Source organism: Harmonia axyridis, chromosome 1 (genome assembly GCF_914767665.1).
Source record: "Harmonia axyridis chromosome 1, icHarAxyr1.1, whole genome shotgun sequence".
NCBI classification, from domain to species: Eukaryota; Metazoa; Arthropoda; class Insecta; order Coleoptera; family Coccinellidae; genus Harmonia; species Harmonia axyridis.
Genome location: NC_059501.1, coordinates 55,568,019 through 55,589,142, shown reverse-complemented (window position 1 = coordinate 55,589,142; position 21,124 = coordinate 55,568,019). Strand labels below are relative to the sequence as shown.

The 21,124-nt window shown below is 33.3% G+C and overlaps 1 protein-coding gene across 1 annotated transcript; it reads right to left on the bottom strand.

The window, feature by feature from the left end:
* Positions 1-5,660: 5,660 nt before the first annotated feature.
* LOC123670636 ((Lyso)-N-acylphosphatidylethanolamine lipase-like) lies at positions 5,661-20,258 on the bottom strand. Its single transcript, XM_045604150.1, has 6 exons — positions 20,135-20,258; positions 15,644-15,847; positions 13,483-13,797; positions 13,274-13,391; positions 6,695-6,881; positions 5,661-5,890 (listed from the first exon to the last, which is right to left on the bottom strand). The coding sequence occupies exons 1-6, from the start codon at positions 20,196-20,198 to the stop codon at positions 5,789-5,791; spliced, it is 990 nt and encodes a 329-aa protein (XP_045460106.1). The 5' UTR covers positions 20,199-20,258; the 3' UTR covers positions 5,661-5,788.
* Positions 20,259-21,124: the final 866 nt, after the last annotated feature.

Genomic DNA, 21,124 nt, shown 5'->3' with positions numbered 1-21,124 from the left:
CACAAAAATCGTAACATCGTATTTCTCTAAGATCGCCCCAACAATTCCCCAAAATACCATATCAATTAGATCATTGGTTAGAACATTTTTCATCTTTTTTCAATAAGAGTGCTTACCTCTACTTCAAACTACATTTTTCTGTCGATCTCAGCAAGAAACATACTTCAACTCCGCCTAAGACCTTATTACCTTACAATAGTTGAAATTTCATACAAGTCGAGTATTCTTTTATAAATTTAAGTTTTCATTGTTTTTACAGGGAAATAAAATAAGAAAAAACCTGCTTTAATTTGTTCAATATAAATTATTGATGTGGGGTTTTAAGTTTTACCTTTCGGGGTTTTATGACTATTTTTTAGAATACTGTTTATATTCTTCGTAGAAAATTGGTAGGTGTTCATAGGGAAGAACATGCCGACCATTTCGATTCTTATCACAGAATCGAACTTTTGTTATCCGACTAACCGGATCGCTCACATAACAGGATTTTTCATAAAATTTGGAGGCTATGCCATCTATGTATTCCTTCAGAGTTTCAATTCCTGAGGCGTCATGGAGTATTGTCACCCTTGTATACCTATTTTTCTTCAAAATCATCCTCAGTATTTGGTTTTGGAATTTTTGTAGTGGGCTTAATGGTGTGGGTTTTAAATGACACCAAGTAGGTGCTGCGTATGTAATAATTGGGCGGATCAGTGCAGTATAAATCAGTTTCTTGTTTTCTGTATTTACTAAACTGTTTTTGTGCAACAGAGAATGTAGGGTCCTTTTAACGGCGTACGCTTTTCTTAATGTATTATCGATGTGTTTGTGGAAGTTTAATCTTGAATCTAGTGTTAATCCTAGATATTTCACAGACTCTTTCTGTTTGATGATGTGATTATTAAAAGTGAGAGGCGAAACTAAATTTCTATCATTAATTTTCCTACTGGAAACGATCATTTCGGTTTTATTTCCATTTACTTTAATTTTCCACCTATTATAGTAATCCATCAATATTCGTGAATGGTATTGTAATAATTTCGAAGCCACTATTGCACTGAAAGAATGAGCGTAAATCGCGGTATCATCCGCAAAAAGTGCAGTTTTCGTATTGGGAAATGGTGGGAGATCGTGTATATACAAGTTGAATAGTTTGGGCCCAAGGACGGAGCCTTGAGGTACACCTGCCGAAATTGTGATTGGATTTGATAATGTTTGGTTCAATTTGACCATGAATTTTCTCTTTAATAGATAAGAATTAATTAATTTTATGATGAATGTGGGGAGTTTAAGTTTGATCATTTTGTATAGTAGTCCTTGGATCCAAACTCGATCAAACGCTTTTTCTATGTCTAATAGTACCATCACTGTATTCTGTTTTTTATTGAATGCATTGATGGTGTCGGTTATGATTCTTGCTAATTGGTGGGTTGAACTGTGCTTTTCTTTGAATCCGAATTGAAATGGGTCTCGCATTTCCGACCTCTCAAGCGTTTTTTTGAGTATGTTAAAAATTACTTTTTCTGTAAGTTTACTCAACATCGGCAACAAACTAATAGGCCTATAGCTTAAAGGCGAGTGTTTGTCTTTACCTGCTTTATGAATAGGTATCACCATTGCGGTTTTCCATATTCTGGGCCAATAACTCAATTTTATGATAGCGTTCACTATATAGGTCAATTGTACCAAAGCTTTTTTAGAAAGATTTTTTATTAATTTGTTGTCGATGTCATCGAGTCCTGGGGATTTATTGGGTGGGAGGGTTTTAATTAGTTCTTGAAGATCTGAGGGATTTGTTAGGTATTTATTGGATTCGGTGTTACTTTGGTTGGAATTTCGTAAAAAGTCAGACACGGTATTTTCTATGAGACGATCAGTATCAGAATGATCTAAATTGTGAATTTTTTCGAAGGTTTTGGCCATTAACTCGGCTTTCTGTCCGTCTGTGACAAAGAAATTTGAATCGTGATTCAATTGGGGTATGGTAGTATCTTTTTTCTTCAGAGTCTTTGTTACTTTCCACAAGGAACCGTCCGATGGATTGAGTTTTTGAAGTTTATTATTCCATTCTTGATTTTTATAAATTTGGATTTCTCTTTTTATCATTGCGGAAAGTGATTCAGAATTGATTTTTTCTAGGGGATCACGAAAGCGTTGCCAACGTTTGCGAGTTCTATTCCTAAGTCTAATTAAGTCAACAATATATGAGGGGAGTGATTCGGCGAATGGATAGATTCTTTTGGATTTTGTCGTACGGTTCCGTGCGTAAGTGAGACACTCTGAAAATTTCAATAGTTCTTGCTCTAAACATTCAGCAGAGTTAACGGCATTATTTATGACTATTTTTTCATTGAGAATTCTCCGAAATTCCTTCCAGTTTGTAGTTGAATAGTCAAAGATGTTTTTGGAAGTATTGTTACGAAAGTTTCCGAATATTTCAAACTTTATGACATTATGGTCTGAATTTAACTCAGGTAAAGATTCGAGTTCACTAATACGGGTAAAGGATTTTGCTAATAAAATATCTATTGTTGAGGGAGTGGTGCTGTTATACGGAAATAGGGTAGGACTGGGTGAGTAATGTAGATTACAGTCTGGATTTTTTTCCAAGAATTTCAACAGGGTTCTTCCGTTTGTATTATTATTGAGATTTCCCCAAACACGATGTTTGGCATTTAGGTCTCCAATTACAAGAGTTTCTCTGTTATTTAAAAGACTTTCTAAGCAGCAGTGACGGCTCGTCAGGGTCGGCAGGGTCGGCCGGGCCGACCCAAAAATTATCAGGAAATAGAAAATAGTTCTAGATATTCAATTCATTCAAACTCAATCGGAGTTATCGATTTCGATATCCAAATTCCCTCGGTAATGAATATTTCCACTCAGAACAGGAAAATATAACTTATACCGGCCAATATTTTCTTTCGGACCCACCTAATATTCGATTTCCAAAGCATCCAGCGTTGTTATTCCCTTTCATAAATTGTAACAAACCACAATCGTAAATGGTTACTTTTCGTAACATCACCCCAAACAAGTTATTCCAGAATTGTACGTAACACCGTAACATTAGGTCTGAAATGTAACACAAATGTTACAATTATACAATTGCAACTCCTGGAATATCACTGAAAGCATCTCATCACGTTAGGTCGGCCGAGAGCCGATGGCGGAACCAGCGCTACCGAGAGCGCTACGTAAAGGAAAAGATACTACGACATACGCCCAGAATACGACCACTCAGTAGAACGGCACAACAACTCGATGTAAGGTCGCTTCCCAATACACAGGGTCGGCTGGCCGGTTATCCTATTGCAGAGCGTCAAGCAGCAACTTTTTACAGTTTATTTCAAATATTTGATAATTAAATGAATGGTTAATTATGAGACATTATGTCCTAATCAGAAAAGAACTTATTTATGCCGTTCGATAGTAGCTATTGATTTTCAGATCATGAAAATATAATAAATATATTCAAATGAATGGTTGATTATGGGATATAACGTCTTAATCAGAAAAAAACTTATTTATGCCGTTCGATAGTAGTTAGGTATTGATTTTCTGATCATGTACTGGGACAATGCTATCTTCGGCAATTCAAATATGCTGAATGGTATTACGGAATTCATTGTCTCAAATAATATTGTTTCCGATGTTCCTGAATTATATAAGTTATTTTGTATGATTTTGTCCCTACCACCAACATTCGCGTCAGTAGAAAGAAGTTTTTCAGCGCTCAAAAGAATAAAATCTTTCAGTAGGAACATGATGTCTCAAGACCGTTTAAATAACCTGGCACTGATATCAATCGAAAGAGGTTTAGTTAAAGAACTAGCCAGAGGAAACATTTTTTTCGAGAAAATAATTGATGACTTCGCGACAAAGAAAGATCGTCGAATTGATTTGATCTATAAAAATGAATAAAGGGTAAGCAAGCTCATACATTTTCGACCAGAATACATGCGGTCATTTCCACAATATTTTTTGTGGTCTTTATAAGATTTTTTTTATATTTTATACATTTATTTATATGTTTTCGTGAGAGGTTTTCTCTATGTTTATTCAAATATATATTTTATGTTGATAATTGAATAGTTTATCATTTCTGTTTTTTCAAGAGTTTCATTTTATTTCAGTTTTCATTGATTTGAGAACTACATTTTTATATTGGGTTATAATAGGGCTATTCTAGGTGAGGTTTCCCATTAAAAACAAAAAACCAACCCGTCCTCTTGGGTGACGTGGAAATCTATTTGTTTATATATATTTATTTATATAGTTATAAGTATGATAAGGGGTGTGGGAAAATTTATATATATTTATATATATATATATATATATATATATAACCACGCTAGTGTGAATTTAAAAAAAAAAAAAAAAAATATATATATATATATATGTGTGTGTGTGTGTGGCCGACCCACATCTCGAGGGCACGAGCCGTCACTGCTAAGCAGGTTTCTCTGAATTTATTCGAAGGGCTATTATAAACACAAATTATTTTAGGACCATTTTCCACTTGTATACCTACATTCTCTATTGAACAACTAGTACTAGGTAAAATTTTATATGGAATTGAAGTATGTACGAGAATGGCAACACCTCCGTAGTGAGTATTATTTGAACGATCCATTCTAGCCACGTGGAAGCCTTTTATTTTAAAATTATCCGATGATGTTAACCTTGTTTCGTTTATAAGAAAAATTTTGATGGAATGTTGTTTTAAGAAATACGAAATTTCGTACTCCTTATCACGAACTCCGTTGGCGTTCCAGGAAGCTAAATTAAGTCTATGTGCTGGTTTACTAGTCATTATATGCTATCAAGAAAAGAATGAAAAGTTTGGAATTTTTCATAGCCAGATGCGCATCTAGCCAATTTTTCGTTTAAAGTTCTAATTTTTTGCAGAAAGTCTGAGATATTGATGAAGTTATTCAATTTGTTGAATTCATTTTTGAGTTCTGTAAATGTACCGAATTCACCTGTTGGTTGTTTTGGAATTTTGCGTTCTTCTATTTCTTTTGAACTATTTTGACGGATGTTCTCTTTCTCCTCCCGTCTTCTCAGGCGTTCCTCCCAAGGGTTCTCTTTCGGCAAAGGCGCTGGTATATATTTTTTTGGTTCTTCTTGCTTCTTGTTGGAGGTTTTGTGCAGTTTCTCCAAAAGGTTTATATATACCTCACACTTTATGGAATTTGCTGGATGATCCCCACCGCAGTTCGCACATTTCGCAGGTGTGTCCATTGTTTTTGTACAGTCTTTGGTCAGATGTCCCTCTGCACATTTCAGACATTGATAGGATCTGAAAAAATTTGAGGTAGCATGGCCCCAATTTTGACATCTCCTACACTGCGTGATCTTTCTGTTAGAGTAATGTCGTTCCCATGATACCCAAAGCCCTTTACACTTCCACCTCTATAGCGGAGTATAATGACTTTGACGTAGAACGGTCGGGTTTATATCCCAAGTCGTTCCGATCTTCCGAGAGATGCGCAACTCACGACTCCATCTCTCGGGAAGTATCATTAGTGTGGTAATATTCAATATATTTTCTCTGTAGTTTGTAATATACACTTCGATTCTTTAGCATATACTGTAGCCAGCTCTCGTTAAAATATAGTCTTGTAAATGTGTAGAGTAGGATTGAGTTGTTATGTTGAATAAATTATCAGTATGTATCTCATTTTATTGATTTATTAAATCATTCGTAATTGAATCATCAATATTGAAAATAAAATGGTTTATTGAAAGATGAATATCCTGTAGACAAATTTTGTAGATGATGATTCTGTCCCTTTTTTTGTAATCAAAGTTTCTTCTGGTCAGCAAACTGACAAGCATTCAAAACTATTTCATTGAATTGGTTGGCGTTCTCAGAGTATATGTGATGCCATGCTTTATCAACTACCTATAAAAAAGAAACAATGAAAGAGAGATTAGATATTTTCTTTTTCGCGGATGATGATTCACAAATGCAGAATAACATATCGAACCTTTAAAAGTAACTGCTACTAAACAACAATATCAAAATATACAGGAGAGCGATTAAACGATAATAAAAATTGACTAAATAAACTGTGGAAATTGGTAAAATATAACGAGCATTCAAATAAATTCGTGGTCAAGAGTGCTGTGATATTCTACTGAGTTGAAGTTTTGTGAACAAAAGTTGTGCGCAATAGATTGGCACAGCACACTAGTCCACTAATTTAAATGAACGCTCGTTAGTGTTTTACTTCGTTGGGTTGAGATGATTCAATTTTATATAAGAAATTATAATTCTTATTGTTGATTTCTTTATAGAAAATTCAAAATTGATTTCATTGAATATCTTAGGGAAAATTCGATATATTTATGTGGAATACTTTTTCATAGAATTTTCCTAATATTTCAAAAGTTTTGTACAAACATATTGATATATAAAATATAATAGATATACAAATACAAGACAACAAAGATAAAATATATTGCTATCAATAAATTTACCGAGCAGTTACAATAAAGGCAAGATATTATTAAAATGAGATGAAACATAATTCTATGTAATTATATTAGGTACAATTTTGGCGAGGCTTTCTGAGGATTGCTGTGTTTTTTAGGTCGACAAAAACATGTTGAACAATTTATTAATGATAACTCAAAGCAGGTATTATAAAATCCGAGCCACAGTTATAAGTTTCAGGATTTCCTAATAATTGATGTAAGTAATTACTTTGATATCGACGAAAGAATCTGGTGTGAGGGCTTTTATTCTAGGACCCATTTGGCTATCCATCACAGTATCGGAACCATATAGGACCGTAATAGAAATGTTTTTATCCAATTTATGCATCCTCTTGATCAATGGAGATTTAGCCCATCCAAGTCCGAGAATCAAACTGTAAAATGCCTTTTCACCTCTGTAAAAAAAACGCGTAATGTACATATGTATGTAATTTTGTTTGATATAAATTGGGAGTGAACATTTGCTAAATTAATATTTATGACTTTTTTATATTTTCTTTGGAATTTATCAATCACCTTTTCTTTTGAGACTTAGCTGTTATACAGTCTGATAATATGTTTCGAGCTCCTTTTAGTGTAGTTAGGCATATTTCTGGAATGGCGTTTCCGGAAAACGACCTAGCTGTCATAGCTTTAATTTTGGATGAAGAGAAAGTGAAATAAGAGAAGGAGAGTTTATGTTATTATTTGAAAAATTTAACGACGAAGAAATAACGTTTTTTCAGTATTTCAGAATGAACGAAAGCTGATTCAACCAACTGCAAAGTAAACTAGATATGTATAAAAGTGAGAGTTACAAAAATACGTTCTTTTTTGGGTGATGTTGAGGAGCCGAAAGAGGGAAGAACGACAAACCTCTGGACGGTAGAGGCCTGAAGATCCAGATCCTACTCTACCAGACGATATGGAAGGCAGGACTTTGTCCGAGAGATTGTTGCCACTTTACAAGGAAGGTCCTAAAAATACTTGTGATATTCATCGTCTGATTGCTCTTCATTCGTCATTCGATTAAAATCATGCAAAACGCGTTACAGGTGCAACTGAGCGATTTCATTGATCATCAGATTGTTCAGATTGCTGAAGAACAGGATGGATTCGTAAAAGAGCTTGGAACGCGAGAAAAAATATACAATGCAAGGCAGCTTATAGTCAAGTTTCAATGATGGTATGGCGTTCTAATGTATCCCTGATTTGTCGATTATGAGGATGCCTTCTATTACATTGAATGGTCAAGACTGTGGTTAAGGTCAGGGTGCCAGTCCATCTGATTTCACCGGTGAAGAGTATACATAAGATCTCGGAGTACCTATACAACACACGACATCCATTGGACGTGTAGGTATCTTACGACGATTTCCAGTCCAAACGTCCATGGAAATTGAATGGATGTTAATGAACATCCATTCATTCATCTTGCATAACAACAGTGAACATTCATATAATAAGCATAAGCACAATATACATCTATTTGACTTGAATTGTACGTCCATAATAGGGTTCTGGATGTCTAGAGAACGTCCATTGGATGTATAATGTAAGACTAATTCTGAGATATTTCAAAATCAACTGAATTATGATTATTCGGAACCTCGTTTTGAACATTGCATTGTTATATTTCAGAAATGTTCTGTAACGTTTGAAACATTTCTGAAATATCTTATAATCATATACTTTCGGAAACATTAAAAAATGATTTTTATCGTTAACATTTGATATGTTTCAAAATTACTTTTAAATAGTTTTGTTCAGGTTCAGAACGTTAGATTCTCACATTTCAGCGACATCTTCGAATCATATATTTTTAAATATTTCAAAATTATTTATATCGTAAACATTTGAACAATATAACTTCAAATGTTTTCATTTAAAATATCATATTATGAGATTTCAAAAACATCCATTCCAGCAAAGTCGCCCATAACACGCTGAAATTGTCACTTCACGTTAGGAAACCCGAAGCCAAGCAGCGTTGAGCGTGGTTAGGTCCATTGAACAATTGACGTTGCTGAGGATGGAACCATTGTATGTAAATGTGCTGTGTGGGTAGTGAAGGTCGGAAGCATTTTCTCAGATGAATGCGATATTCGAAGGGATGAACGCCAGGACATGTTACTCTCACCATAGTTGTATAAGGTATACAGTGAGAAAAAATACCAATTAAATTGGTCGAGAACGTCACGCCAAATGTTTTTAACTTATAGGAGTTTGGTTTTTTTCGCATTAGATATCTTCGAGCGATCAGGCCCGTCGTCAGGTCCCCTAATTTTCAGAATTCCGTAATAGTTGAATAAATAAATATCAATAATTCAATAAATACGCAAACAAATTCCTGAATTTTTTCCACTTATATTTATTTTATGTCGGGCACTTCACCAGCCAACATTATCTATATCTTTTCTTTAGGGTCCTATGTTGTATTCTAGTACTCAATCCGGAACGGAAGGAACTGAATATAGACAATTATGAAATAATTACAACACGTGCTTGCGGCATATTTCTTTCCTCTTTGTCGGTAGTTTGGAAATAAAATCTGAATTATAATGCTTGTTAAAAAAACATGCCTGGTTTCCAATAAGGCACGTCTGCAAAATATTTTCCATTTTGTTTTGCTAGCATGAAAATTATTTGGCTTTGATGGAAAATCATAGGAGTTAAACGATTGCTTTTCTCTTATATCTTATAAATTGAAAAAACAGTTCTTTTCTTTTATTACCATATTTCTGAAGAATACCAGATTTGAATTTTTGTTGGGTCCATTCCGTTTTCTTATGCTGACTGAATCTAGTGTCATTTTGAAGAAAAAAGTGATAATAAAAACAAAACTTTCAGAAAAGATACTCACAGGTGAAGACATTTTTTTTTATACATATCACCATCAAAACAATTTGATTTTGCTGTTTCTTTGTAAGTGTACATCTTTATTTTTAATCACCTTTTCCTTGTAAATCATTTCTTTCCTCTTTGTCGGTAGTTTGGAAATAAAATCTGAATTATAATGCTTGTTAAAAAAACATGCCTGGTTTCCAATAAGGCACGTCTGCAAAATATTTTCCATTTTGTTTTGCTAGCATGAAAATTATTTGGCTTTGATGGAAAATCATAGGAGTTAAACGATTGCTTTTCTCTTATATCTTATAAATTGAAAAAACAGTTCTTTTCTTTTATTACCATATTTCTGAAGAATACCAGATTTGAATTTTTGTTGGGTCCATTCCGTTTTCTTATGCTGACTGAATCTAGTGTCATTTTGAAGAAAAAAGTGATAATAAAAACAAAACTTTCAGAAAAGATACTCACAGGTGAAGACATTTTTTTTTATACATATCACCATCAAAACAATTTGATTTTGCTGTTTCTTTGTAAGTGTACATCTTTATTTTTAATCACCTTTTCCTTGTAAATCATTTAACATTTTCGTATAATCTTCTTTCACCTTTAAGGCTAATATTTTTACACCTTCACCTCAAAGCGTTAAAAAGTGACATAGACTCAGTGGATTTAGAATACAAAGTAATATTTGTGTCCGATTCGGACAACGAAAGTGGAAACAATAGCTACCACTCGGTTTTAGCACAATTTTCCGCTACAAATTGAAATAATAAACTAGTGGAAAAAAATTCATCATAAGATCCTGAAACTATTGAAGAAACTACAAGCTTTAAACTACTTTTTTTAATTCCGATATGACCATTCTTTAGGAAAATGTATCCATTTGAATAACAGCTATTTTGTAAAAGTCCATCTCAAAATGGCGAATGCGCCGGAACCACAGTTTCATATCCTCCCAGACCCGTTATCCTGTCGACGTAACGTTGTATACAGTACGATAGGTATTCAAAGAATATATATAGAATCCCATTAGTTGAAAAAAATAGAAGGATGCAGTCATTTGAAAAATTATCTTTCCAGCATCGCTTTGAGGGATGGGAGGTACAAGTAGGCGTATTCGATATTAGTCAATCTCGATCGGCATCGTTTCAAAATTCTCAGATAGTATTTTGAAGGAAATGAAATTGAAAGTGATTGATTCTCATATTTTTATTTAACGATGTTTTCTCGGTCATGATCGCGATTTGACCATGTTGATCATTGTTGTATTGTATACAAGAGCGATTTGAAAAATTTCAATATTAACTAGCTTGAAGACTAAAAATGTTATTAGAATTGTTAATTTGAAAGATCAAGAACATCTTGAAGAGAAATTCTGAATACTATTCACTTCAAACGTTAATGAAACTGGATTTTTCCGAACGATATTCTAAATAGAAGGAACTTATTGACCAGGAAAAGCAAAAATAAATCACCTAACCGCTACATCAGCGTTGTTGGCTTCCAAATACCAGAGAACCATCTTGCCAGCTCTGTTTTTCTATACAGTGACTTTGGAATGCCGAATTTAGGACAGCCGCCAGACATTTTGGCGCTCCGGCAAAAAAAAATTCGCCGCCCTGCTTCGCCTAATTTTTCTGAATTTTCTTTGAAGGAGCTTATGTTATTTCCCTCAGGCATCTTTTCAATTTTATATGAAATCGTATTTCTCAACTTAAAATTACCCTGTCAAATTGATCAATGGACGTTTTGTCGATTTCATCATCCTGAATTGTTTCAAAAGAACGATGATTTATGAGACTATAGTAAAAAGAAAACGCAGTTCTTAAAGGTATATTTTAGAACCTTTTTGTATTTTCATAACTAAAGTTGAGAGCATCTATTCGATTTGAAAAAAAATGGCTCTTGGTAATTTAATTATTTTACTACAGAGCGTAGTATTTTCACTAAGAATAGTATATAACATCACTAGCAAGGTAAGAGGGTTTTTACTGGCGAATGGAGGATATAATTGACGAGCCGCAGGCGAGTCAGTTACCTCCTTGAGCCAGTAAAACCCGTTACCTTGCGTGTATTGTTTTATATTTTATTTGTTTCTCATTTGTAAAAAGGTTAGATAAATTCCAAAAAAATCTCAATAATTTGTCTCAAATGTCGTAAGCTATCATAGACAAGTCTATGTAAGCTATGGAAGCGTTGCCATGAACATGTCTGTTTATTTTTCTTTACATTCGTTTTGGCGAGAGAGAGAATGAATGTACCAAAAGAAATTATTGAGGCAGCCAGTAGTGTAGCTTCAAGTTTATTACCTGCAAACTCAGCTTCAAGGTACGAGCGAGAATACGACGACTTCAAAAAGTGGCAAAACAAAAATAGTGTGATTGGGGTAACTGAAGATGTTTGTTGGTCTACTTGAATCAACTATCAGCTAGATTCAGCCCTAATACTTTATGGGCAAAATGGTCTAGGCTGAAAAGCTGCTTGGAAATGAAAGAAAATGCCCCTGTTCGCAGGTTTGTTTTCCTCAAAAAATTTATTGAAAAATATGACGTTTAGTTGTCATTTGCAGATTTCAAAAGGTAATAGCGTTTCTAAAACGAAAAAATGAGCGTTATACGCCAAAAAAGGCCAAGGTATTAAGTAAAGAAGAGGCTGAACAATTTCTTTTACATGCTCCTGATGACCAGTGGTTGCTGGCTAAAATTGTAACAATATTTGGGATTTTTGGATGTTGTCGATGTGACGAAATTCTCTCCTTAAACATGAATGATGTAGAAGATATGGAAAAATACGTTATTGTGACATTGCGGCAAACAAAAAATTTAACAACAAGAAGATTCACCATAACCGATGATGGCTGCAGCTTCAAGCCTTGCATGTTATACAGAAAATATGTAAATCTTCGGCCTCCTGGAACAGAAAGCCTAAGATTTTTTTTGACATTCCCACATGGAAAAATCTGTGTTACTGGAAATAACAATTGTACCATGATTTTCAACATATATGACGATAAAACAAAATTTTCTAATGTAAATAATACTACTAACTTGTAAAAATTTTGCAAGTTACCTGTCAGTTTAACAAGTTAGTGACTTGATAAAATAAACTTTCTTGATTAATATTGTGTTTTTGGAAACTGACGATTACAAATGAGAAACAAATAAAACATTTTTCGGTCCAAAATGTCTTGTTTTATTGACTGACTGCGCCCCTAAAATTTGGCTTCCCATCAAAATGTCCGGTTTACCGGACCTAGCAGGCCAGGGCCGAAATAATGTGTAAGCTTCGTGCGAAATTTCATGTGAATAGCGTTATTAGATCCATAAAGACGGCTGTTCGATCAGAATATCGAAATAAACCTAATATTTCAGTGACAACAGATCCGACCGTTGAAATTCTGAGTGTATCTGAAGATTAACAATTTCAAAATCTCCGACAATTCTATAAAAATTTCTGGAATAAAACTGTTCCAATCAATCAGGTATTCAAAACGTTGGTAAATGAAATATAACCACGAGAAAATCGATATCAGAGAATATTGATTATTGGTTCATTCGCCATTTTGTAACAATGAACCTACTTATCACAGTATACTGAAAAGGTTCTGATCTTGAATATCTTCAAGATGGAACTTTTTATATTTCAAATGAAGAAACATTATTATTTTGCCGGAAATTATTGACAGCTTCCTTGTTCTTTAATATTTTTAAGTTTATTTCGAAACGAAATTATGATTTTGAGCGCTTGTCTCCCAACAGATCGTCCAGCCTTGTACAAAATAACCTTCGAACAGATGGACCTAGAAACTTTGTTCAATTCGTAGAGATTGTATTATCAAGTTTCAGTTTCCAACTCCCGTTATAATATCTTCAATTCAATTTTTGTACTCGTTTGCTCTCGTTGAATTTCTAAGCAATCTGAAATCTGAAAAAATTAAGTTCATCCGAATGATACTCACGTTGGTTCCTGCGAGGCATTACAGTAAAAACAATACTTTGGTAATATCGACTGATCATTCAATTTATCTCCAACTTTAACGAAAATGTCAGGTACTGTTTTCAGCATAACAAATGGACCTGAAAATCATTTCTTTTTAAGAAACTATAATACAGAATTCTATGAATGACGTTGGTAAGCAGGTTAGAATAAATCAAAAATAATATTTACCCCACTGAGGACCCATCCATCGTATGATTTCAAGAGGATCAACTTTGCAGAATATGAAGGAAAGAATTTTCAGGAGGATCGAGGGTTTCTCATACTTATCAGAATAACCCCATGCATCAACCAGAATCAAATGCTGAATTCTTTCTGGATGGGTCATGGAATACAGTCCTGATAAATATGCCCCCATACTGTGTCCCAATAGGATCATTTTCTCTATTTTCATTTGCTTTCTCCATGCTTCAATGGCCTCAACCATTTGTCTTTCAACCTCTAAGTTATTGTCACTAAAGTGTGGTCTGGAGGAACGTCCGAAGCCTGAAAAAGGATTCTGTTTATAGAAACATTTATAAATATTACCTATATTTGAACCTTCCGAGGAATATAATTATTAAGGCAATTCATTTCCTACCACGATTCGCTAGTTAGCAAATAATCCTTAGAGAAAATCTCCTATTCCCATTTCTCTTTTTATATATTTAGACTTCTCAATTTCTTATACCGGGTGTAACATTAGTGGTAATAGCTTGTGATGAATGCAGGTAATCCAGGCCTTTCAGAAAAATACCTTGTTGTGTATTCTAAGACTGTTAGTTTCTGAGATATAAGGTAATTCATGGAAATCGGCCGAAATTTCTGATATCCATTACTTGGAAATGAGGAGTCTTATTTTGTTCAAATTTTATGGTTTTGTTAACTTCATATAACCGCTCGAAGCATTTCAAGTAATTTTAATATTTCTAGGCAGTAGGTACTCAGATTATTGAATTTTTTCCTTTAGAATTCGAAAGCTATATTTTTTACACGTTTTAGGGAAATATCTTTATTGCCATGAAAAAATACATAATTCAGTGTAATGAATTCGATATTTTCTTTGAATGGCAAAAGAGTAGCAAATGAAAGAATACATGTTTTATGTAACTTTTTTGGAATAGGGTCCTGTTTTGCTTTCTTTTGTGATAATATATAATGTAATCAGCTGAGATTCTGAATTTTATAGCTTTCTGTTCAACTTTTCTTCATACTTAAACTCTCAGCACCTACTGAGTGTTATCACACTCTGCATAAAATATTGATTAGAAGTAAGCATGATCAAATCGTGAATTCTTTAGAAATTAGAAATTACATTCAAAACAAAAAGCTGAGTTATTGCTCTACTAATAAATATCGAGATTTTCTCTTACATTTTTGCAAGCTTCTTCAATCTTATACCGCAACTGCTCTCGTGAAGTATTTTCAATGGCATATATCTCATCTTTCAATTAATCTTGCAGAAAATAATCGAGAGGAGTGAGATCCGGTGAATAGGATTAAATTTTCTCAAAAAATTAATTGTCAATACTAATTTTTGATGTAAAGCAAATACACTCAAAGTGGACATTTTCCGAGATGGTTACGTCATTTTCTTTCTAATTTAATTTCTAGTTTCGAAAGAGTTCACATTTTGATCACGAATACTTCCAATCAATATTTTATCCAGCGTGCTACAACACTCAGTAGTTGCTGAGTGTTTTAGAACGGAGAAAAGTTGAACAGAAAGCTAAAGGTGAAATTCTAAATCTCATCTACCTAACATTATCACGAAGGAAAGAAAAACAGGGCCGTATTTCAAAAAAGGTTCGTAAAACATTAATTCTTTCGTTTGCTACTCTTTTAGAAAAAAGTGTGCATGAAGTAGATATCGAATTCATTACACTTTATTAGGTATTTTTTATGGCAATGAGGATATTCCTCTGAAACGTTGTCTGAAAAATATATATTTCGAAGTCTGAAAAAAAAATCAATAATCTGAGTAATTTCCTAAAATATTATAATCACCTGAAACGTTTTGAAAGGTTTTAGGATGTAAACAAACCCAAAAAATTCAAGCAAAATCGAACTCCTGATTCACAAGTTCTGGATATCAGAATTTAAGGCAATTTTCATGAATCACCCGGTATCTATCTAAACTAACAGTCTTAGGATACACAACAAGATATTTTTCTGGAAGGCCTGGATAACCTTAATTCACCACTTGGCTATGGTCAACCGCTCATGCTGCACTTTGAATACCCATCAGATACTAAGATTTATCTAATTTAATAATCCTAGAGAAAACCCAATCACAGAAGTGATTATTTAATTGGCCCCGAGGATCATGAAATTGAACATACAGTAAGTTTACCTAGAATATCGATGGCATATAGTGGTCGATCTCTTGAAAGAGGCTCAAAGTTCAAACACCAAAAACCAAGAGAGGCGGCAAAACCATGTAACAACACTATGGGCGTATTGGATGAACCTGTATTGACTGATATCGTCCAAATTTTTTGGTCTTCTGCAAAGCTGACATCTATGGGTACAAACTCGCTCTCATAGGATGGTAAAACTAGAAGTAAAATTTCATTTCAATGGTATGTAAGTGTTTGATCCTTATTTATTTGAAGGTTATTGGAAATATGAAACTCTTCAAATGATTTTCGAAAAAAAATTTTTGGAATTTGATTGATTATCAGATGGTTAAATTCCTAACATCTTAACTTAACAGTAGAATTGAGGTAGAACTCCAGATAGTCATGTGAATTGAGAGTTCCTTTTCCCTTCTCTAAATGTTCATTTGATGTCAGCATATACGTAATAACAACGTTAAGACTCAAACGAGAAAGAGCAGCTATATAAAAACAAAAATGCATCATGATACTAACAACTGAGTTTAAATTCACTATTATTAGTTATTTCGTATTCCTGAATCTAGGTAGGTACTACAAATATAGATAAAGAAAGAAATGAAGAATTTTAATTAATAAAAATTTTATTATTGTGTTCATTTCCAATATAATATAATATAATATCTGTCTAATTGATAGTGTGATCGATCAGTGAAGTTGAGTTAAAAATAGAGAGGAGCATTTTAATTATCACCCTACACTAAATTTTCAAACTGGAAGATTTTAACTTGACAAATTATTCACTAAGATACTGGCTAATAAAATCTTCAATTGAGTGATCAGTTCCGAAGAACAACAAGGATTCAAACGTATAATATGTCCACAGTGGTCGCAATTTTCATCCTGCGTCAGTTGATAGAGAAATCAATTGCATTCAACCATGTTCACGTGCTACCTCGACTGAGGAGATTTGCATTTCCACCGGCATACGCCAGAGAGATCCTGAGTCCATTATGTTTAATCTCAAAATGGATCCAATAATTGAGAAAATCAGAAAGATCAGAGCAGGCTATAAGATGGAAAATCGCTCTCTGAAGATTAAGTACAATGCAAATGGCGCCGTCCTGATAGCAAATGACGAAGACGACCTACAACGCCTCGTGTATGAGTTTAAAATGAAAGCAGAAGAACATGAACATCAGCATCAGCAGTAAGAAATCTAAGACCATAGTCATCGCCAATGGGCCTATCCGATGTAAGATAGTACAAGATAGATCAAGTGTCAAAATTCAACAAGTTTCAACAAAATTCAAGAAGTAACAGTATCCAGTGAACGTTGCGTTGTAGAAGAGGTACGAGCACAAGGCTGCCTGAAAGACCAACAGAACCATGAGTCCACAGATCCCAAATAAACGTAGACCATTGGGACGCCCACCGAAGAGATGGAATGATGGAAAGAAAGCTGGATTTCGATATCATAAGAGCCATAACAATGACAGGAAGAAGGCAGAAAAAAACAGAACACAGTCCTATTGAAAAGAGGATGAAGAAGAAAAAGGACTATTTTTTTGGGTAATGATTTGAATTTTCAATCTTTTGTTTTGCTTTTAATGATCTTATATTTATATCTTATTTTTGAGTATAGAATGTTCAACGTAGTGTCGTCTCTTTTAGTTTTTAGATTTGTTTTTTGATACTTTATTGGTTTTTTGATTTTTGGAGATTCTCTAGTTGATCCTATGAGGGTACCTCATTTTTTTCTGCTATCCAGGCATATTTATATTCGGTTTCCTTCTTTTAGATTCTTTTTTAATAATAACTGACTTTCTATCGTAAGATCATGATTTATGTGAAGTACTTTAACTTCTGTGACACCAATTCGTTTAGAATTTAGGGTTGTAGTTTTTTAGCATTCATTTTCATTTCAGAAAATGTGACTTGTAGCTTTTTATTCCCCTATTTACCAACCATTGTGGTCGATATTTTTCTTCCCTCAAATTTACTTTTAGTACCTTGGATATATTTACAACGGTTTTCTGACGAAAATCTCCAGTTGTTTAATCTATAATTATGTTGTTTTTCAGCTTGGCTTGTTCGCTTAAGGTATTGTTATTTTTTTTATTTCATTCTCTAGTGCTATTTGGTTTTCTTTAATATTACTTATTTTTTTTTATTTATTTACTTCACAGACATTTCATTTACCGTTTTCATTAGGATTGAGCAGTACACGTTGCTCGAAATATTTTTTCACAATGAGATCTCTAAACTATAAACTTCAAGCCTCAAAAAAATTTTTTTCAAATTGAGATACGACCACTTTTATCAAAAATACAGCCGTTTGAAAAACAGCTCAAAATTTTGAATTTTATTTTGATCCTTTAATTTTTTCCACTAGTTTATTATCATCCAAGTTATGTAATAATGAAAACTCTTTCAGGTATTTGGATAATTTGTTTTATATCACTTTGAAAATTGAAAGTGAGTTTAATCTATATCTAAATACGAAGGTTTCTTCCAAAAATATGAAGAATCGATCCAGCGATTTCAGCATAAAATTAAAATGAATCTGTATTAAAGAACCTTTTAGAAAGAAAGGTTGTGTACACCCTTAACTCAACCGCGTCATTCAAAGTCCGAATCTACCCTGAAAATTTCAAGTAGCTAATCATGTTCGTGCAATGGGCGTTCAAAAACCATTTAATTTTGATTCGAAACAAAACCGTTCATGAATTTGCTTTGTTTCGCCAAATTCCGCATTGAAAATTCTGTTTAAAATTTACAATTAGGTCGTGACCTGAAGATCGTTATTTATTTCATAGATGTGAATTCGTCGACCAGCAATTATGAATAGACTATTCGTTCGAGAACAGATGGACTAGATAAAGAAAAATGTTTTTGAAGCATGACAATATTTTGCTCAATTCCTTTGTTGACTGGATGTTTTATTAGCGAAAACAAAAACGATGATAAAAGGATATTGAACGATGTTATCTGCTGAAATGTGAATTGAAGAATGCTTAGTGAAAAATAAATGAATAATTATTTTGTGGAATATTTTCAACAATTTTTATCACTGAACTAAGACAATTATCTTCTATGCTATTGTCACGCGGACTTCGAACGTCATTCGTTATTTTGGTTATTTACAGTGCTTCATTTTGTCGACATTATTTTCTGTGTGATCAATTCCACTTCGGATGACTTTTTTACTGGATTCCACATTGTCAGTCATTTTGAGATTACTCAAGGACGTCTATATTTTTCGAATTATGAGAACAGAGAGGTTTCAAACGTTTATTTTCCACTCACAAATTCGATCCGGCTGAAATAACTCACGAGCGAAAAAACATAGAGACCGGAAATTTTCTTTAGTAGTTTGGTTCGTATTTTGAATGCCGCGTTTAAAAGCAATTTTAAAATCATGCAAAATTTTTTGTGATCGCATCATTAAAACCATAAAAAATTCAAAAAGAATATCGAATAAAATACTCAGTATTTCAATGTCAACAGATTCGACCGAGTTGAGAGTAAAATAACAATTTCAACCTTCTCGCTAAGTTTCCTTGTGACTACGTCACCAGAAACAGCAAAAATTCAAGAAGAATATCGAAAAGAACATCATATTTCAATAGAAAATTGTCGAAGCTGAATTCTAAAAGTTGCATAGGGTATAGGTTCTCATAATAACAATTTAACTGTAGATGCAACATTTTATGTTGGGTAATAATAAACGTTAACAGAACCAAAGAAAATTCAAGCAGAATCTAAAAAAAAATTTCTACAACAACAAATTCAAATAGATTAAGATTCAGTTCATTGAGGATAATAATCGCTATAGAATGTTTAGGAGGATATTAGATATCATCACAATATCTCATTTAGATGAACTAACTGACAACAATTACATCATAATAGATTGCATATATACATACGTAGGTAATCTATATAAATGCTTTCCTGTGGTCTCCAAGGCCTAATTGGCGAATAAATAAACGGACGCTCTGATGAAGAGCTGTTTTAATTTTTTTATTTCAACAAAATGGATGTATCGAACGAATTGATGTGTTTTCAATTTTGTAATCAATTATAATTTTGACATATTTTTCAACATAATAGCAACAACAGATAAATATCAGTGAGATTTTTTAAAAAGGCGTAAAAGGAAACAACATCATGAACCCACGTTCTATTATTGTTATTTTTTTTATTCCTAATTTTCATTAATCGAAAATTATTGAAAAATATAACATAATATATGTAAATATTTTCATTGATGAATTGAAGAAATAGTCTCACTAAGAATCGATCCAGATGAAATTATTGACAAGTATCTGTATTCTCTGGCTAATATTTGAAAAGATCCGTTATTTCTGAAGAAGTGGAAAATCAACGAAAAAAAGTAGAATTGAATTTATCAAATTCCATACCAACTTTAGTTGATATGGAAAAATTTCTGAATGAACATTGAAAAATATAATCTGAATGAGAAACATTCATAAAATTCATACCAGATAATATCTTTCTCTCCTCTTCAACTAATCTACAATCAAATATCGCACGCATCTCATCCATGATGCGAAAAAACGGTATGAATGTGAGTTGAGAAAAAGCTATACTGAAAGTGAATCCAGTTGAAAAGATGTATCACATGAACTGTGATAGTATTGGATAACCTTAAAAATTGAATACCTAGATCAGCTCAGTCGCGTAGTTAATGGGTTCATCAAGTCAAGTATCTTGATATTTTAATTATTTATGATACAGGGGTCCCAAAAAGACTACGTCAAACGAAAACAGAATGTGCTCTACCTGATGAGAAAAAAACGTTTTTCGGCAACCGTCCGGGAAGTGCTCACTTCCCGGACGCTTTTTCTCTGAGAAAGTAGCATTTCCCGGCCTAGTCCGGAAAGTACGTACTTCCCGGACTAGGCCGGAAAAGAATCATAGAATCCATAGCAACCGAGATAACGGCTGACAGTTCATATGAAATTAGTTGTCAAAAATTTGCATGTTTTTTGATCGCAATCGCAATAAAATATGGAAAGCAGCAGCGATAGTGTTATTTTACATGGTTGCCGAAAAAATATTGTACGCAACACGCCCGAAAATGGTTTTTTTGGACTCACAGACTTCCAGGACTCGCTTACTCTCGTCCTGGAATTTTGTCTATTCGTCCAAAAAAACCCTATTTTCCGGACTTGTTACGTAAATTACTATTTCATGAAAGTCTCACAGTTTTCAAGATATTCGATGTTTTATGAAAATGTTGAATTTTTTCACTTCAACTAGTTTTTCTTATGCCACAGGACAATTAAATACTTCCCGAATCAGTTTTTTCTGTGAATATTGTTGAATAATTGCTTCAATTTATGCACTGAAAAGTAGCACCAAATATTTGACAGGGATTCTGAAAAAAAAATGTTTAAAATTCACATTCTGGAGAAAGTATCTTTTTGTACCAAATTCTGAATTCTCTGGATTTTTTTTATTGGGGTTGT

Excerpts from the sequence above, each read along its gene's own strand:
- LOC123670636 (XM_045604150.1), bottom strand. The coding sequence starts at position 20,198 with ATGGATGAGATGCGTGCGATATTTGATTGTAGATTAGTTGAAGAGGAG. Across the intron at positions 15,848-20,134 it reads GGAGAGAAAGATATTATCTG|TTTTACCATCCTATGAGAGC; the intron begins GTATGAATTTTA and ends TTTTACTTCTAG. Across the intron at positions 13,392-13,482 it reads ATGGATGGGTCCTCAGTGGG|GTCCATTTGTTATGCTGAAA; the intron begins GTAAATATTATT and ends AATGATTTTCAG.